Source organism: Schistosoma mansoni, assembly GCF_000237925.1.
Source record: "Schistosoma mansoni, WGS project CABG00000000 data, supercontig 0151, strain Puerto Rico, whole genome shotgun sequence".
Taxonomy (NCBI): Eukaryota; Metazoa; Platyhelminthes; class Trematoda; order Strigeidida; family Schistosomatidae; genus Schistosoma; species Schistosoma mansoni.
The window spans coordinates 300,261-316,018 of NW_017386048.1; the positions used below are offsets into that span (position 1 = coordinate 300,261).

General features: G+C 34.7%; 1 protein-coding gene across 1 annotated transcript; it reads right to left on the reverse strand.

Annotated features, from left to right (window-relative positions):
- Positions 1–2,566: 2,566 nt before the first annotated feature.
- On the reverse strand, positions 2,567–5,984 carry Smp_125010 (Dynein light chain 2, cytoplasmic (Dynein light chain LC8-type 2), putative; the record flags this gene model as incomplete). The annotated part of the gene is made up of 2 exons (XM_018798609.1): positions 2,567–2,636; positions 5,794–5,984. The coding sequence occupies 2 exons, from the start codon at positions 5,982–5,984 to the stop codon at positions 2,567–2,569; spliced, it is 261 nt and encodes an 86-aa protein (XP_018646678.1).
- Between the last annotated feature and the right edge of the window lie 9,774 nt (positions 5,985–15,758).

The window sequence follows — 15,758 nt, forward strand, 5'->3', positions numbered from 1 at the left end:
ATTCAATTCAGTCAATATAATTACAAAATATGGTCAATTGTCCGAATGCTTCGATAAACCCCCTATCCATACTAAATTATTACCTGTGAAGAATTCTACTCATATTCATAATTTTCATTCGAGTTTATGATCATGTTCATTCAATTCATATTCACGTTGACCTCTAAAACCTTTAGCTTCCAAAAATTCTTATATTACTATGGTGATTATATTTGTTCTAGTATGAATTGTGATAAGTTCCATGCCTTATATTCTTATATGTTAAGCTTAAAACTGTTTTATACAATCGTACAATCATAAAACTATTAAAAAAGGAAAATTTATTTTTGAGGAATTTTCGGGTTCATTTTTTTTCATATTTTCTCCATGTAACGTTTGAAAAATTCCCATATTGTGGTTTAGAACAACATGTATATAAGCGAACAATATTGTTTTCGATTAGATCCTCATCAGGCTTTAATCTAATATAGCGGTTATATGGTTGACAGAAATCAGTCATTTAAAGTTATTTATCGTATTCCTACTAGTTTTCCTTATGGGGTTCGATCTCATCTCTTACACATAGCAAAAGCTATAGGAATTCGATCCAACATTCCAAGTCTTTGTGTTCATAAGAAATTTGTAACACCCTTATCTCTCCCTTGGCCTTAATAAATAATTTTATTTTCCATACTCTTTCTTCGTTTATTTTTCTTCACCCCCTACCAATTATTTACTTATAATTTTTCTAATATTCGCTTCACGGTCCAATTACCTGAACACTTCTTATTACGTAATCTTATAATTTCTATGAATGTTATTTCAGTGTCTATATTTTTCTAATCATTGAACTATTTTCCTATTATGTAACATTGATTCAAGCCTTTATTATTCTTAACACAATTAGTACACCTGTCATTACACTACCAATTTGTAGTTTTCACTTATAATCATTTTTAGTTATTTTCACAGTTGAAATCATGAGTCAATTGAAGCTAGACCACCATGGAAAACCTGGAAGCATTGGAAGGCTGTTTCGTCCTATTATGGGACTCCTCAGCAGTGCGCATCCACGATCCCGCACTCGCGAGATTCGAATCCAGGACCTACCAGTCTCTCGCCAGAGCCCTTAACCGATAGATCACTGAACCGGCATCCAACGGTGGTAATGTCCAACTTCAACCAATCCACGATTTGGAGCGACCGTTCACCAATTGTCTTCAGTGAGCTGATATCTCTACAACAGACTTGGTAGAACTCCACTGGCTAGTTATGTAATCTATTCCACTTATATCACTGACTCATAAACTGCCTTGATTGGTTTAATAATTTCGTACATGTAACGTTTCCCTCATAGATACATAATCGATTTTAAATTAAAATGACTATTACATTTTATGGAATAAAGAATCCATAGTGAACATTGAACATAATATTTTATTATAATTATTCTATTGTACACATAATTCAATTCAAAATAATATGAAGAAATGTAACCATGACAACAGTAAACAAAGAAATTGAATTTTCATTTGATAATTAATCGCCTTCATTTGATTTCATTAATAAGCTGTTTTAAATAATAGAATCTCCAAGCTTTTTGAATAGAAATAGATGAGATTATTATCCAAATGAGTAATTGAGCTATATAAAGAGAAATATTTAAGAATGAATAAAATAAGGAAAAAACAACAAAACAAAACATGTATAGTATGAGATAATTATGACAATATTAGATCTCATCAAACATATAGATTCTAGAAGGGGTTCGGTGGAGATTTTAGTAATTTTATAGAGTTGAGATCATGAGTCGATTGAAGCTAGACCACCATAGAAAACCTGGAATCACTGGACGGCCGTTTCGTTCTATTGTGGTAATCCTCAGAAGTGCGCATCCACGATCCCGTACCCGCGAGATTTGAACCCAGGATCTACAGTCTCGCGCCAGAGCACTTAACCGATAGACCACTGAGCCGGTATCCAGCGGTGTTAATGTCCAACTTCAACCGATCCACGAAATTGAGCAACCATTCACCAATGTCATCAGTGAGTCGATATCTCCCAAAATACCTGGTTGAACTCCACTGGTTACTGCTTCTCACTAGAACTCCAGGAAATACTTCATCATTGGATACCGGCTCAGTGGCCTATCGGTTAAGTTCTCTGGCGTGAGACTGGTAGGTCCTGGGTTCGAATCTCGCGAGGCGGGATCGTGGATGCGCACTGTTGAGGAGTCCTACAATAGAACGAAAGTGCCGTCCAGTGCTTCCAGGTTTTCCATGGTGGTCTAGCTTCAATCAACTCATGATCTCAACTCTATAAAATATAGATTCTACTCAAGAAAGTATTGATAGATGAAGGTAACAGGATGATAACCTGAGAAGACAAATATTGACAAACAAAATAATGAGAACAAGATGGTTCAACGCTTGAAGAACAATTGTGACAACGCCTTATCTTACTTGAAGTTATCAGCTTGTGATTTTGTCCAGCGTATTAATGAAGTCTAACTTACTTAACAATCTAGATCAGAGATTATAGCATCACAGACAGTATCCAATTGAATTAAAAGTTCTCATTGCTTTAGTTAAACACATTCAGATATGATGATATCAGTTTCAGCTAAATACATCTTCTCTTCTACAATACAATGCAAACTATTATTAAGAAAATTATGCGTTTCAGAAAGTGGAAATGAGGAATAATATATGTTTCAGAGGTACACTGGTTATGCTACTCACGTATATTATAATTAAATTGAATATAATAATCATTGTTACTGAAACATTATTTCTATTTTGGATAGTAAGTAGTTCTTGTTACAATACTAAATAATAAAATATCGAAGAGAAAATCTTGAATAATCAAAGGAATCATATCACAAATTTATGGGAGTGTTTCCTCTCACATTTATTATGTTTTGATAGAATAGTGATATAATGGGGGAAAACGAAGATTATCAGTTAGGTCATACTTCAATTATTCTCGTTTGTCTGATCACACTTATTGTTGTGTTAGTACTTTTCAGTATTATCATTTTATAATAGTGATTTTGTCTTTAATATCAGTCCATTCGAAAATTCGAGTCATTAACCCGGTCTGATGAGAAGCTGTAGTGGCTAATACTATATCAAACCTATATTAGGTTATTCTACCTTCTGAATAGACCAATTTATTCATTCTTCTCAAGCCACAGTTTGATCTTGTCATTTATTCTTTTATTAAACCCGACTGCTTTTATAAGATCTTATATATGCTAATTGCTTACCCTACTTATCACGTATCTTTAATTTATTTTTGCCTGAATATAAATATAGGGTCACGCTTGATCAAAATGAGTTGGCTCACAGGCCCTTTCACTTCGCTTTTCTGATTGTCTGTCTGGATCACTGAGTGTATGAAATATACGAATCCAAAATTCGTTCTCGTATTTGGCTTATTTTATCCTGTCATTCTCAAACGTGAATTAAGTCGATCAAAATATACGAAGGTTGGCGTCATGTTTATTTTGATAGCAATCAGCAAACAATTCAACTGGATTCAGATGTAAGGGCCACTAAAAAGTAATTACTTAGCTGTACCTTGTCATTACATGTCGTCTGACTATCTTCCTTCTCTAAATCATCTACGAATCATAAAATCACCTTACATGACACATCTATCATACAGAAATATACACACTGAAATTAATCTACGAGTTATCGCGACAAAGTTAAGAAAGTCAGACATTTTAAAGAAATAAGCTCCATAAACGATATCAATAAATGAAATGCCTGAAGATTTGGATATGTAAGATATTCATCATAAATTCTTCATACTGTCAATAATCGAATATCATTGTATTTTATTCTTAAATGTAATTGTGATAATTTCACATTCAAGAAATCACTAACATTTTGTTTTGAGCATTAGTTTTACATTGTTTCATATCTTGAATCTACCATCCAGTGATGTAGTCAACTACATACAGTTCTGTAAAAATAAATTAACTGTGCAAATATTTTGTAACACTTCGGTGAATATTAGTAAGCATTTAATAAAGTCATTATATCATTGAAATGGTTTAATGGTAATGTTTTCATTATACAAATGATCACAGATATAATTAGCGAAACAGTTATGTGGAGATTATTTAGTTTGTAGTCAACATTATTTATTTGAACACATAAATATTAGTACAAGGGGGCACCAGATATATATGCGTCACACAAAAAATTGTCATTTCATTTGATTGTGTGAGGGCTATGATGCTACCCGGGTACCCAGACCGAAGCAGTTGGTTTTATAAGGGAGTCACACCCGGAGCCTTTGACCTAAAGATCTAACCCACAGGGCAGTGTTGCATCGTGAGGAGATGCAGTCCTATGGTAACCAATGGCCAACGATTGGATCATACGTCTATGTTCCCATTTGTACCTTTGTTTTGGAATCAGGGTTTTCCAACTCCCCTAGGTGGACTTTCCGCGTCCACCAAGCTGGTTAAAGGGCCGGACATTCGCTTTTCGTCCTTTTAATTTCATAAACAACAGTAGTAACACGAGAAGGCAGTGATTAGGACTTCTCTTTTAGAGGCTGTATACGCGTGACCGTGTAAGAGCATTTTGAGAGAGAGAGCGGACTCTTCCCACTCTCGGCCGTACCAGGGCATTTGGGCTAAATATCCTTTAAAATGATCAAGAAGCGTCAAGAAATTATTTTATTCTAGTGGTAGAATCCCTATAATTAAGCATATATGGCCTCAACATGAAATAGAATCAAGACCGTCGATTCTAGTGGAGAGTGCACTATCATTTGGACCACTGAGTTGGAATCGGGTTACCAACATTCATAATGTCAATTTATCAGCAGTCAGTGATACATGTAATATATTATATAGAAATTCATTGTAAATTGAAGACTTACATCTACGAGTATAGTTATTTACTGAACTCTCCAGTGACTACACAACCTAAGATATCGTATATGTTGAAAGGTTTTACTGGATCTCACTTCAACTAGTTCATATTAGAAAATAATATGGTTCATTCATTCCTTACTTATTTAAATGATCGAATTACTAATTAATTCACAAGTGATTTTCGTTTTGTACAAAAAATCAGTTCATATAAATAAAAGTTATCCACTTATGGTGTGGGTTACTTATATCCACATAGGTAATATATGACAATGGTCAAGTATAGAATCATCATGAATTGATATAATCCTATCAAAATAAGTATTACTATTTAATTAAGTAGTATATATTCATGCCAATTTTGTTCATGTATAATAGTTAAACATATGATAAGACTAAAATTAATGACAAACAAATATGATTTACTATCCATAGACCATATTTATCGTAGATTGATCTCATTTGGGGTACTTAAGGGAATCATGAAACATGAGAAAACTGTTATATCTTGGTATAAAACTGGTTAGCAAATCGGACATACATTAAGGAAATCATCAATGTGCATCACGAGGCAATCCCCAACTTGGAATCCGTAAGGGAAGCGGAAGAGAAGGAGGCCAAAGAACACATTACGTCGGGAAATAGAAACAGATATGAAAAGGATGAATGTTAACTGGAAATAACTGGAAAGGATTGTTTGGGACAGAGTTGGATAGAGAATGCTGGTGTGCGGCTTATGCACCTGTATCAGGATTAAGTAAGTAAGTAAGTAAGTAAGTAAGTAAGTAAGTAAGTAAGTAAGTAAGTATAAAACTATTCAACAGTGGAGCACCATAGTTTCCAATGATATCATAATTGAAAGTAAGATTTAATGAATATAACTTATTAGTTAAAACTAATGTCTTTTGTAATATACTAACCTTTCAAAATCACGTCCAATTACACATTGCCAATTACGTCCATAAATATGATCAAATTTTTGTTTTAAATAATCAGCCATATCCTTAAATGTTGTATAAGTTGAATAAGCTTCGGTAAACCAATTAATAGCATTATTCTCCATATCTTTCGGCATATATGCCATAATTATTTTTGTTTGATCGTCTGGCATGGATAGTTTCCTTTTGTAAACTTCCAGTTAACCACGTACATGTATACATGTATATATATATATATAGCAGTTTATGTATAGTAAATATAGTTAACCCTACCTTATTATTAGTGATAGAAAGAGAATTAGATTTACATGAGAATCATAGTTTTCTCAGATATAAGTTCTCTCATTTGTTTTTCTTTTTTTAATATTTTTCTCGGAACAATGATCATGTGAGTACGACACAATTTGGTACTATTAACTAAAAAAGCTGTAAAACATGAACTTAAAATTTTTCTTTTTTTCTCTTTTCTTTTTCTTTTGTGTTTAAACAATAAGTTTTGTAATATGTATTACATTCTTAGAATATTAGTTAAATTGTTTTCCTGGTTAGCGGTTTTTTCTACGGGATGAGGTCGCTAACCGCAAACCCAACCCTCCTCCTTTATCCGGGTTTGGGACCGGCAGTAGCCCTTGGAGGAGCTATAGGAGGCGTTTCTAGTTAAATTGTACCTTCTGTTATATTGTAAGCAAAGATGGATAGTGGCTAGCAGTGCGATTCAGGACGCGCGTTTCGTCCTATTTGGGACTCGTCAGGTGGATGCACCTGCATCTCAGGGTTGATGTTCATTCTGGGACTCAAACCTAGTACCGTTCGCTTCAAACACCATCGAGTAATCCACTCGGCCACTGAGTCCTGATAGCCACTTGCTTGTTGGTTTGCTATTCATCTCGTTGATCTCAATTCCTATTACTAGTTTGGTATGGAAATATCGGCCAGTGCACATCTGTCACAGGCTCAACGCTGATATTGACTGATGGATTGTATGATATCAATCATGTGGTATGTAAGGTGAATGGTGATAACATTTGTTCATATTATATTATCAAACATAGCATATAAAGATACAAACCACATATTTCCGGGCTACTTAATGACAAATAGGTGTTCTGTTCATAAATGTTCAACTTTTATCAAATAACATAAAATCTGTTACTAACATTATGTATCTGTGTACATAATACGAGAAATTAAGTACCACTACCAAGGTCTGACTTAAAAATTCCACAAATACCAATTACTGTATGAATCGATTTTTGTAATGGTTATGAAGATAGTAAAAACCTCTCAATAAACGTTGACCAATAATTAAGAAAGGAAAGTGATTGAATTCTTTCACATATTATTAAACCACACTATTCTATATAGAAAGAAAGGTCTAACTAATCATGCAACTTGGACCTAAATAACCACATTTGATTAAAGACGGTTAGAGATTGGTAGTGGAGTTCAAGATGTATGTTTCATCCTACCTGATAATCGTTAGTTGAATGTACCTGATGTTTGCAACTGGACGTGAACTCAGTATCTCTTACACCATTAACGCACAAGTAAATTTAATTTTCTACACATTAAAATATCACATTCGTTCACATTCACCAGCAAACACGTATTACAAAATTATCAACATTGAGCATTGACAGTGAACTGTTTTCCTCAAGAGACAGAAACCGTTGTCCTAAATATTCAAACAACTTAGAACTGACTCGAAAGAAATTCAAAGTTAGGTTGATGTAGGTTTCGACGTTAATAAACCACTTATTAATCAATGGAATTGTAAACTGACTATCAAATATTGTAAGCAAAGATGGATAGTGGCTAGCAGTGGAATCCAGCTTGACGCGCGTTTCGTCCCATTTCGGACTCGTCAGCCGGATGTACATACATTTCAGAGTTGATGTTCCCTCTGAGACTCGAACTCAGCACTTTTCGCTTCAAACGCCATCTTGTTATCCACTCAGGTACTGAGTCCCTATAGGGCGAACATCAACTCTGAGATGCAGGTACATCCACTGGACGAGTCCCAAATAGGACGAAACGCGCGTCAAACTGGATTCCACTGCTAGCCACTATCCATCTCTGCTTACCATGCTTGTGAATTAAGGCTATATTGAGGCAATACTCACAGTATGCAAATATGCCAATTAGAGACTGACCAGTTACAGTCCTAAACATCAATGGGAAGATTTAAACAAACAATACTAAGTGAATTGACTATCAAATAGATTTCCGACTTGCTATATCAAAACCGGTTGATTTAAAATCTATGTTACTACGTGGTAACATGATATTTGAGATAATTGGTATATCTCATAAGTTTAATGAGGGAAATCATCTTCATGTTTTAAAAAAATCACTACGAAACTATGAAACGAAAGCTTTTACAGTGATAACCTAGTATCAAATTAATCAGTCTATCGATTGGTCTTGATACATATATACATGTAAAAGCTTTTGTAAACCGACTACCATAAGTGTGTAGGCTAGTACAATGGAGCAAAATAGAAAATTAAAAATTGTAGTTATAGTAACCAGCACAAAATCACATTGTAATGTTAACTATTTCACTTTTTTTTTCTCATAGTCTGAACAAGTTGGAATATTTCAGATATGTTTTTAGTTCGGTCTGATCTATAAAATCGATCGAACTATAGTAAATGAAGTACAACAAGATATGCAAGTTATACCTATATACTGAGTAACATGTTTAGAAATGACTTGCCAATACTTGACAAACAAAATTCAATGTTTGAATAGTTTGAGCAATAATTTCGGGATTAAATTTGTTTTTCAACGAATATAGAGCTACTGAATCTAGGATTTCTAACCTATTGAAGCTATCAGACTATGTAATTTACAGAACCTGTGTAGTATTACGTAATGTTAATCAGTAATTTAACCTGTGAAGCTGAAACCAGAATTTAAGATTTTAGACATCCCTTAGCAAAACGTGTCTACATTTTTTACTTACTTTACTTACGCCTGTTACCCCTCGTCGAGGAGCATAGACCGCTCACCAGCATTCTCCAACCAACTCTGTCCTGAGCCTTCCTTTCCAGTTATTTCCAATTAACATTCATCCTTTTCATATCTGTTTCTATTTCCCTGCGTAATGTGTTCTTTGGCCTCCTTCTTTTCCGCTTCCCTTACGGACTCCAAGTTAGGGATTGCCTTGTAATGCACATTGGTGACTTCCTTAATGTATGTCCGGTCCACTTACAACGTCTTTTCCTAATTTCCTCTTCAGCTAGAAGCTGGTTTGTCCTCTCCCATAAAACGCTGTTGCTGATAGTATCTGGCCAATGGATGTTGAGTATTTTGCGTAGACAACTGTTTATAAATACTTGTACCTTCTTGACGATGGATGTAGTAGTTCTCCATGTTTTAGCTCCGTACACTAGGACTGACTGTGTTGACGTTCGTACTGAACATTCTCACTTTGAAATTAGTTGACAGTTGTTTTGAGTTCCATATGTTCTTCAATTGTAGAAGTTCGGTCCTTGCTTTGCCAATCCTTGCCTTTACATCTGCATCCGATCCTCCTTGTTTATCAACGATGCTCCCCAGGTATGTGAATGTTTCCACCTCTTCCAGAGTTTCGCCATCAAGTGTGATTGAGTTGGTGTGTGTTCTCCGTGTTGTATTTGAGAATCTTGCTTTTTCCTTTATGTATGTTGAGACCTATTGATGCAGAGGCTGCTGCTACATTTGTTGTTTTCGTCTGCATTTGTTCGTGTGTATGAGAGAGGAGGGCTAGGTCATCTGCGAAGTCCAAATCTTATGATTGATTCTGAGATGTCCATTATATTCCATGTTTCCCCTCAGACGTCGAAGTCTTCATAATCCAGTCAATCACCAGAAGAAAGAGGAATGGGGAGAGTAGACAGCCTTGTGTGACTCTGACGTGTCTACAATCATATGAAAATATATCTTGCTTGAAATACTATTTTTAGTTACATAGTCAGTTACACCAAGTTTTGATGAACCCGATAAATAATTTCTTGAGTTTCATTGGAAATATCTGTTTGTGATAGTGATGTTTTTTAAACAGTATTCAATTGGCCTGTTAACTTTATACTATCTGAATCACTTTCAAAAAGTAGGTACATAAAATGTTTCGTTACACCAACAGGACAAACATTTAATCAGTAAAATGTTTGTCAAATCTGTTATGTCCTCTAATTGATTGAAGCTAATACATTTTTTAGTTATCTGCACTGAAACGCAAAGAAACCTACAGTAGCAAATCAAAGGATCGATGAAAGCAGGAGAAGTTGTTAGTAAATAATCGTCAAAAAAGTACGAAAAAACAATGGTATTGACAGTTTTTAGTACAGGCCATAAGATCAATATAATCCAGTCAATGCTCAGGTAGGAAGTTATCCAATTGTCCAATCACATCGCGCCACGTTGATATTCTGGAACATTCCATAGAGTTCTGATTAGATGAAATCCCTTTGGCTCCTTTAGAGCCTCTGAAGGCTTCATCTCGCTTTCTGGGAACCTTCCTAAGAAGATAGCATAATTTTTCATTTGTACTGTTTTGTTTTGACTCTTGGTGTTTAGGAATGCAAATGATTACTCTCTGTTGGCTTATGTGCATCCTGTGCGGTTTGCCTTATTACTGCCATTAAGTCACAAGCATTATAAGCAGAGATGGATGATGGCTAGCAGTATAATCAAGAACGTGCATTCCTCCCTGTTTGAGTCTCCTTGACTAAATGTACTTGCATCCCGGAGTTCATGTTCACTCTGGGATTCAAACCAAGTACCGTCTGCATCAAACATCATCGCATAGTCCACCTAGTTACATAGTCAGAAACAATAATGAATAAAATCATGGGGATACGACAGATTTTCAGAAAGTAGGATAATTTCAAATACGAAAGAAAATAATAATAGTAGACCAAGGCCGTGATAAATATAAGGTTAAGACTTATTTCTTTTGCACACACAGTTCTGGCTTCATCTCATGGATACAAAGAACTCCTATTTACAGGAGTTGGATATCAAGAAATCATGTCAGCCACTCTAGTTAAATTATTCTATCTAATATTTTCGTAATTTCCAGTTCAATTTGATCCTTTTTTGTAATGCTTACGTGTAGAGAGGAAACTAGCATTTTTAGTTTTATGACTAAAACAAAACACCCTTGATCTGCTAAGGTAGCTTTTATCTCTCAGTGGGGTTTTAAATAATACTTTAGGAGTTTAAAAATCCCCATAGATAATTCAAAAATGAACAATATTTGAGCGTACAATTGTTTTCAATAACTTCATCATCAGGCTCTACAGTTGTAAGTTCATAATTATGATGATATTTTACAAAGGTCAAAATGAGGCATGTATTGCTGAATTTAACAATGCTATATGTTAAAAAATGGTGAACGTTTGCATCTGTTACGACATATATATACTTCAAAATTGTGTTGTTTGTAAATTAGAAAGGTCATTTAATAATGGTCAAATGATTTGGAGTAAAGTATCCAGTCACAATCAGTATTAATAGTAATATAGCAAAAATGAAAATGCAAAAAATTGTGTGAATAAAGTGCATAGTAGGAGAATTTCATCTTGTCCATAGAGATAATAATGATAAATAGTAATAGTAATAATAATAAGATTGTTGTGTGAATATAATATGTAATAAAAGGGGATGTTATCAAGATAATTACGATAAAGGAATTGGGAATGATGGATGTGAAGATTAAGATAGAGGTGATCGACAAAAAAAAGGAAGAAGAGAGAGAAAAAAAGGGAGGTTTATAATATTTAGTTTAGGAATCCGGTGATCCAGTCGTAGGCCAAGGTAAACATAGTGGCTGGATATAATTTTTCTGGATGCATAAGTTTGGTTTTCTGGAGTTGATCCAGATGGCTTCGGCTATGTAAAGTAATCATAATCTAGCTCTTTGAGGTAGAGTTTTCGGAACTTGATATAAAACAGAGAAGGCTTCCTCTATTTTGATATGATGTTCACTGTCTACCAAGTGAGAAAGGATGGCGCTGTTAATGGATTTAGTGACTCCTTTTCCCAACCATGCTGGTACATGTTCACGAATACGCAAGGATAAAGCCCTCTGAGTACGGCCTATGTAACTAGCTCCACAGGCGCAGTTGAATTGGTATACACACATGGAATACTTTAGGTATTAATTTTTGAGCTGACTTATGCTACTGTGCAGTTTAAGAATGATACTAATGAGGAGATAAGTTACACACTTATTATCCCTCCCCTTTAATTGCTTTAAAATTTTACCAATGATCAACAGACGCTATTGGGTAAGGTATTCAAAAAAAATTCACTGAATGGTTTCTCAACAAATATATACTGTTTCAGTAACACTATAAGGCTTAGTTTATCTGTTCTGTTGAAGGGATTTGTTCGAATGTTCTGTAATATGATAAAATAATTATTTCTTCTGAAAACATGCACCAACCAATGTTAGACCATCTTTGAAAAGCTGGAAGAATTAGTTAACCGTTTTGTGACCCTTTTGAACTCTCCAACAGTGCAAATCTACGACCTTACATTTCATGATTTTATAATTTCAACAAAACCTTTTGTCAATAAATCATGGGTTATGAATAATTGTTTCAGTGACATTTAATTTAGTTAGTCAATTATGAAATATGATATGTAATTTCTTGGATGAATACTTATCAACCGCGGATTACAGATTCATTATTCCTAAAAATAAAACAACGAGATTTTCATTACAGAGTATACTATAAACAATCTACCGACAGGGTTAGATTAAGTGAAAAAAACAATGTAAATTATCAGGTATTTAATCACAAGTATAGATTTCAAATTGCATTCACCATATTGATCATTTTCAACGTAGTAATTGACTTGCTTCAAAGTATAACAGGATATGTTGAAATACCTACATAAATACAATAGTTATTGTGGTGAACAAGAACACAAGTGGGGACAATCGAATGTATTTGAGCACAAAATTACAGAATATCTCACTAAAATCTGACTACCATACAGTAAACAGTTAATTTGCAAACTATCAATCAATTGTCTCAATCTTGACTGTACCTTCTGTAAACATCGGTCCATCATCTTCGATTTTATTGTTCATACATTTTCATACCAACTCTACCTGTAGCTCCTCCGGGGACTGCTGCCGGTCCCAAGCCCGGATAAAGGAGGAGGATTGGGCACAGGGTTAACGACTCCATCCCGTAGAAAATTAACTAGCTAAAAAAATGCTAACCAGTAAAAAATATTCAAACCATTTAAACTCTGCCCTGAGAGTTGAAAGAATAATTATGACGCCTCACGGTGAAAGCCAAGATTCTTTGGAAGTCTTTAGGCCGATGCCCCTTCGACACCACGGCACACCTGATAAGATAGTCAATATCATACGGAACTCCTATGATCAATTAAACTGCCAAATCGTCCATAAAGGACAACTCACCGACTCATTCGAGGTAAAGACCTATGTCAGGCAAGGTTGATTACTCTCACCCTTTCTCTTTCTCCTGGTGATCGAATGGATCATGAAGACGTCAACATCTGGAGGAAAGCACGGGATACAGTGGACAGACAGGATGCAGCTTGACGATTTAGACTTTGTAGATGATCTGGCTCTTCTATCACACAGACAACAACAAATTCTGGAGAAGACGACCAATGTAGCAGCAGCCTCAGAAGTAGTAGGTTTCAATATAAACAAAGGGAAAAGCAAGATTCTCTGATACGATACAGTATGCACCAATCGAATCACACTTGACGGAGAAGCATTTGGGGATGTAAAAACCTTTACGTATCTGGGCAGCATCATTGCTGAACACGGTGGATATGATGTAGATGTGAAGGCGCGGGTCGGCAAAGTAAGAGCAGCATATTTACAACTGGAGAACATCTGGAACTCAAAACAATTATCAACCAACACCAAGATCAGAATTTTCAATACAAATGTCAAGACAGTTCTGCTGTATGGGGCGGAGACGTGAAGAACTACGAAAGCCGTCATCCAGAAGATACAAGTGTTCATTAACAGTTGTCTACGCAAGATACTTCGGATCCGATGGCTAGACACTATGAGCAACAAGTTATGTGGGAGAGAACAAAGCAGATTTCAGCGGAGGAAGAAATCAGGAAGAAGAGCTGGAAGTGGATAAGACACACTTTGAGGAAATCACTCAACTGCGTCACAAGACAAGCCATCACATGGAATCCTGAAGTCCAAAGGGGGAGAGGAAGATGAAAGAACACATTATACCGAGAAATGGAGACAGACATTAGAAGAATTAACAAAAGTTGGATAGAACTAGGAGGGATGGCTCAGGACAGAGTGAATTGGAGAATGCTGTTTCGGCGGCCTATGCTCTATTGGGAGAAACAGGCGTAAGTAAGTAAACATTTTCATACCGATCACGTTTCATTCCCGTTCTTTCTTTATCGATCTTCTACTGAAATACATTCTATGCCTGACCATCGTTATATATTACTTAAGTAGATATGAGTAACCTACACCACAGTTATACCTAACATTAAATACATCTTTATTCACATAATTTTCCAATAAACATCATTTCATAATGATCATTATCAAAATAAAATATGGTACCGATCAAATGAGATCAAAACCTAAAATAAAACCTCTCATTGTTTTTTCTTTAAAATAGTTTCTAAGATCCTTCATTATATAAACTGTTATAATATATTGATTAGTTACATATGATCATAAACATTAATTTAATAGGTGTTTATCAAAATTACTCATAAAAGACTATGAAATTATACATGATTTGTTCATAGGATTCAATCATATGTTCACCATTTTCAACCTATCATAATCATAGTAACCACAGCATAGAAACTTGTCTGATTGAGAACAAATAAATATACTGGCAAATACAATCTTGTTTTCAGTCCAGTTCAAATTATTACTCAATTTTTAAAAGCAGTTAGCAACTAAATTATTCTTCAATAGTTTACCCTTTATCATTATTATTAAAAAAAAGTTATTCACGTATCCAAGATAAAGAGATTTCATAAAGATTCCAATATTATTCACTGATACATTTCAACTGACCTTATAATTACATAATAAGAAATGTCCATGTATAAAATTAATAATTCTGTGATTAAAAATGCTGATATGACGCATGAAATGCAAAAACGTGCTCTTTCTATTGGAATTGATTCAGTTCGAAAATATGAATTAGAAAAAGATATAGCTGATCATTTAAAAAAAGAGTTTGATCAAAAATATGGTCCAACATGGCATTGTATAGTGGGTAGGAATTTTGGCAGGTAAGTTTTTAGTTTTTATTATTTTTATTGAAACAGATGTATTTTGATTGACTTTTAATTACAAACTGATCTTATCTAGGCCACTGTTAAAAGCTAGGAAGTACTGGACAGCAGTTTTGTCCTAGTGTGGAATTCTTCAGTAGTGTATAATCACGGTTACTCTACAGTAAATCAAATTCAGGACCTTTGGTGTCACACACGAACGCTTGTTTTTTAGATGAATAATGTCTAAATTTAATCAATTCGTGATCATCAACATCAGTGAACGATCATCTTCCATCGTATATTGTAGATACCTAACCAGAGAAGTTCAACCACTTCGATTATGAAACAGTTAGCCACCATGGGCAACGGAAGACAGTCCCATAATATAGTGAATTAATTGAAATTAAAAGTGTACACCACCAGTTGCACAAAGGTTTTGGTTTTTGAACATGAAACTAAAGGTCCTATGTTTGATTCATTATTGTGAAGTCGTGGAGATGCACGGCTGAGTCTCATGCTTAGATAAAATAGCTGTCCAAAGCTTCTCGGTTTTCGATGATTGTCTAGCTAATACCCGTTCACGATCTAAAACTCCAGGAAACCCCATACTGATAATATAAACATTTAATGAAGGATTGGATAAAATCTACTCATCCAGTTATTATTGAAATGGAAGAGGTGATTTGTAG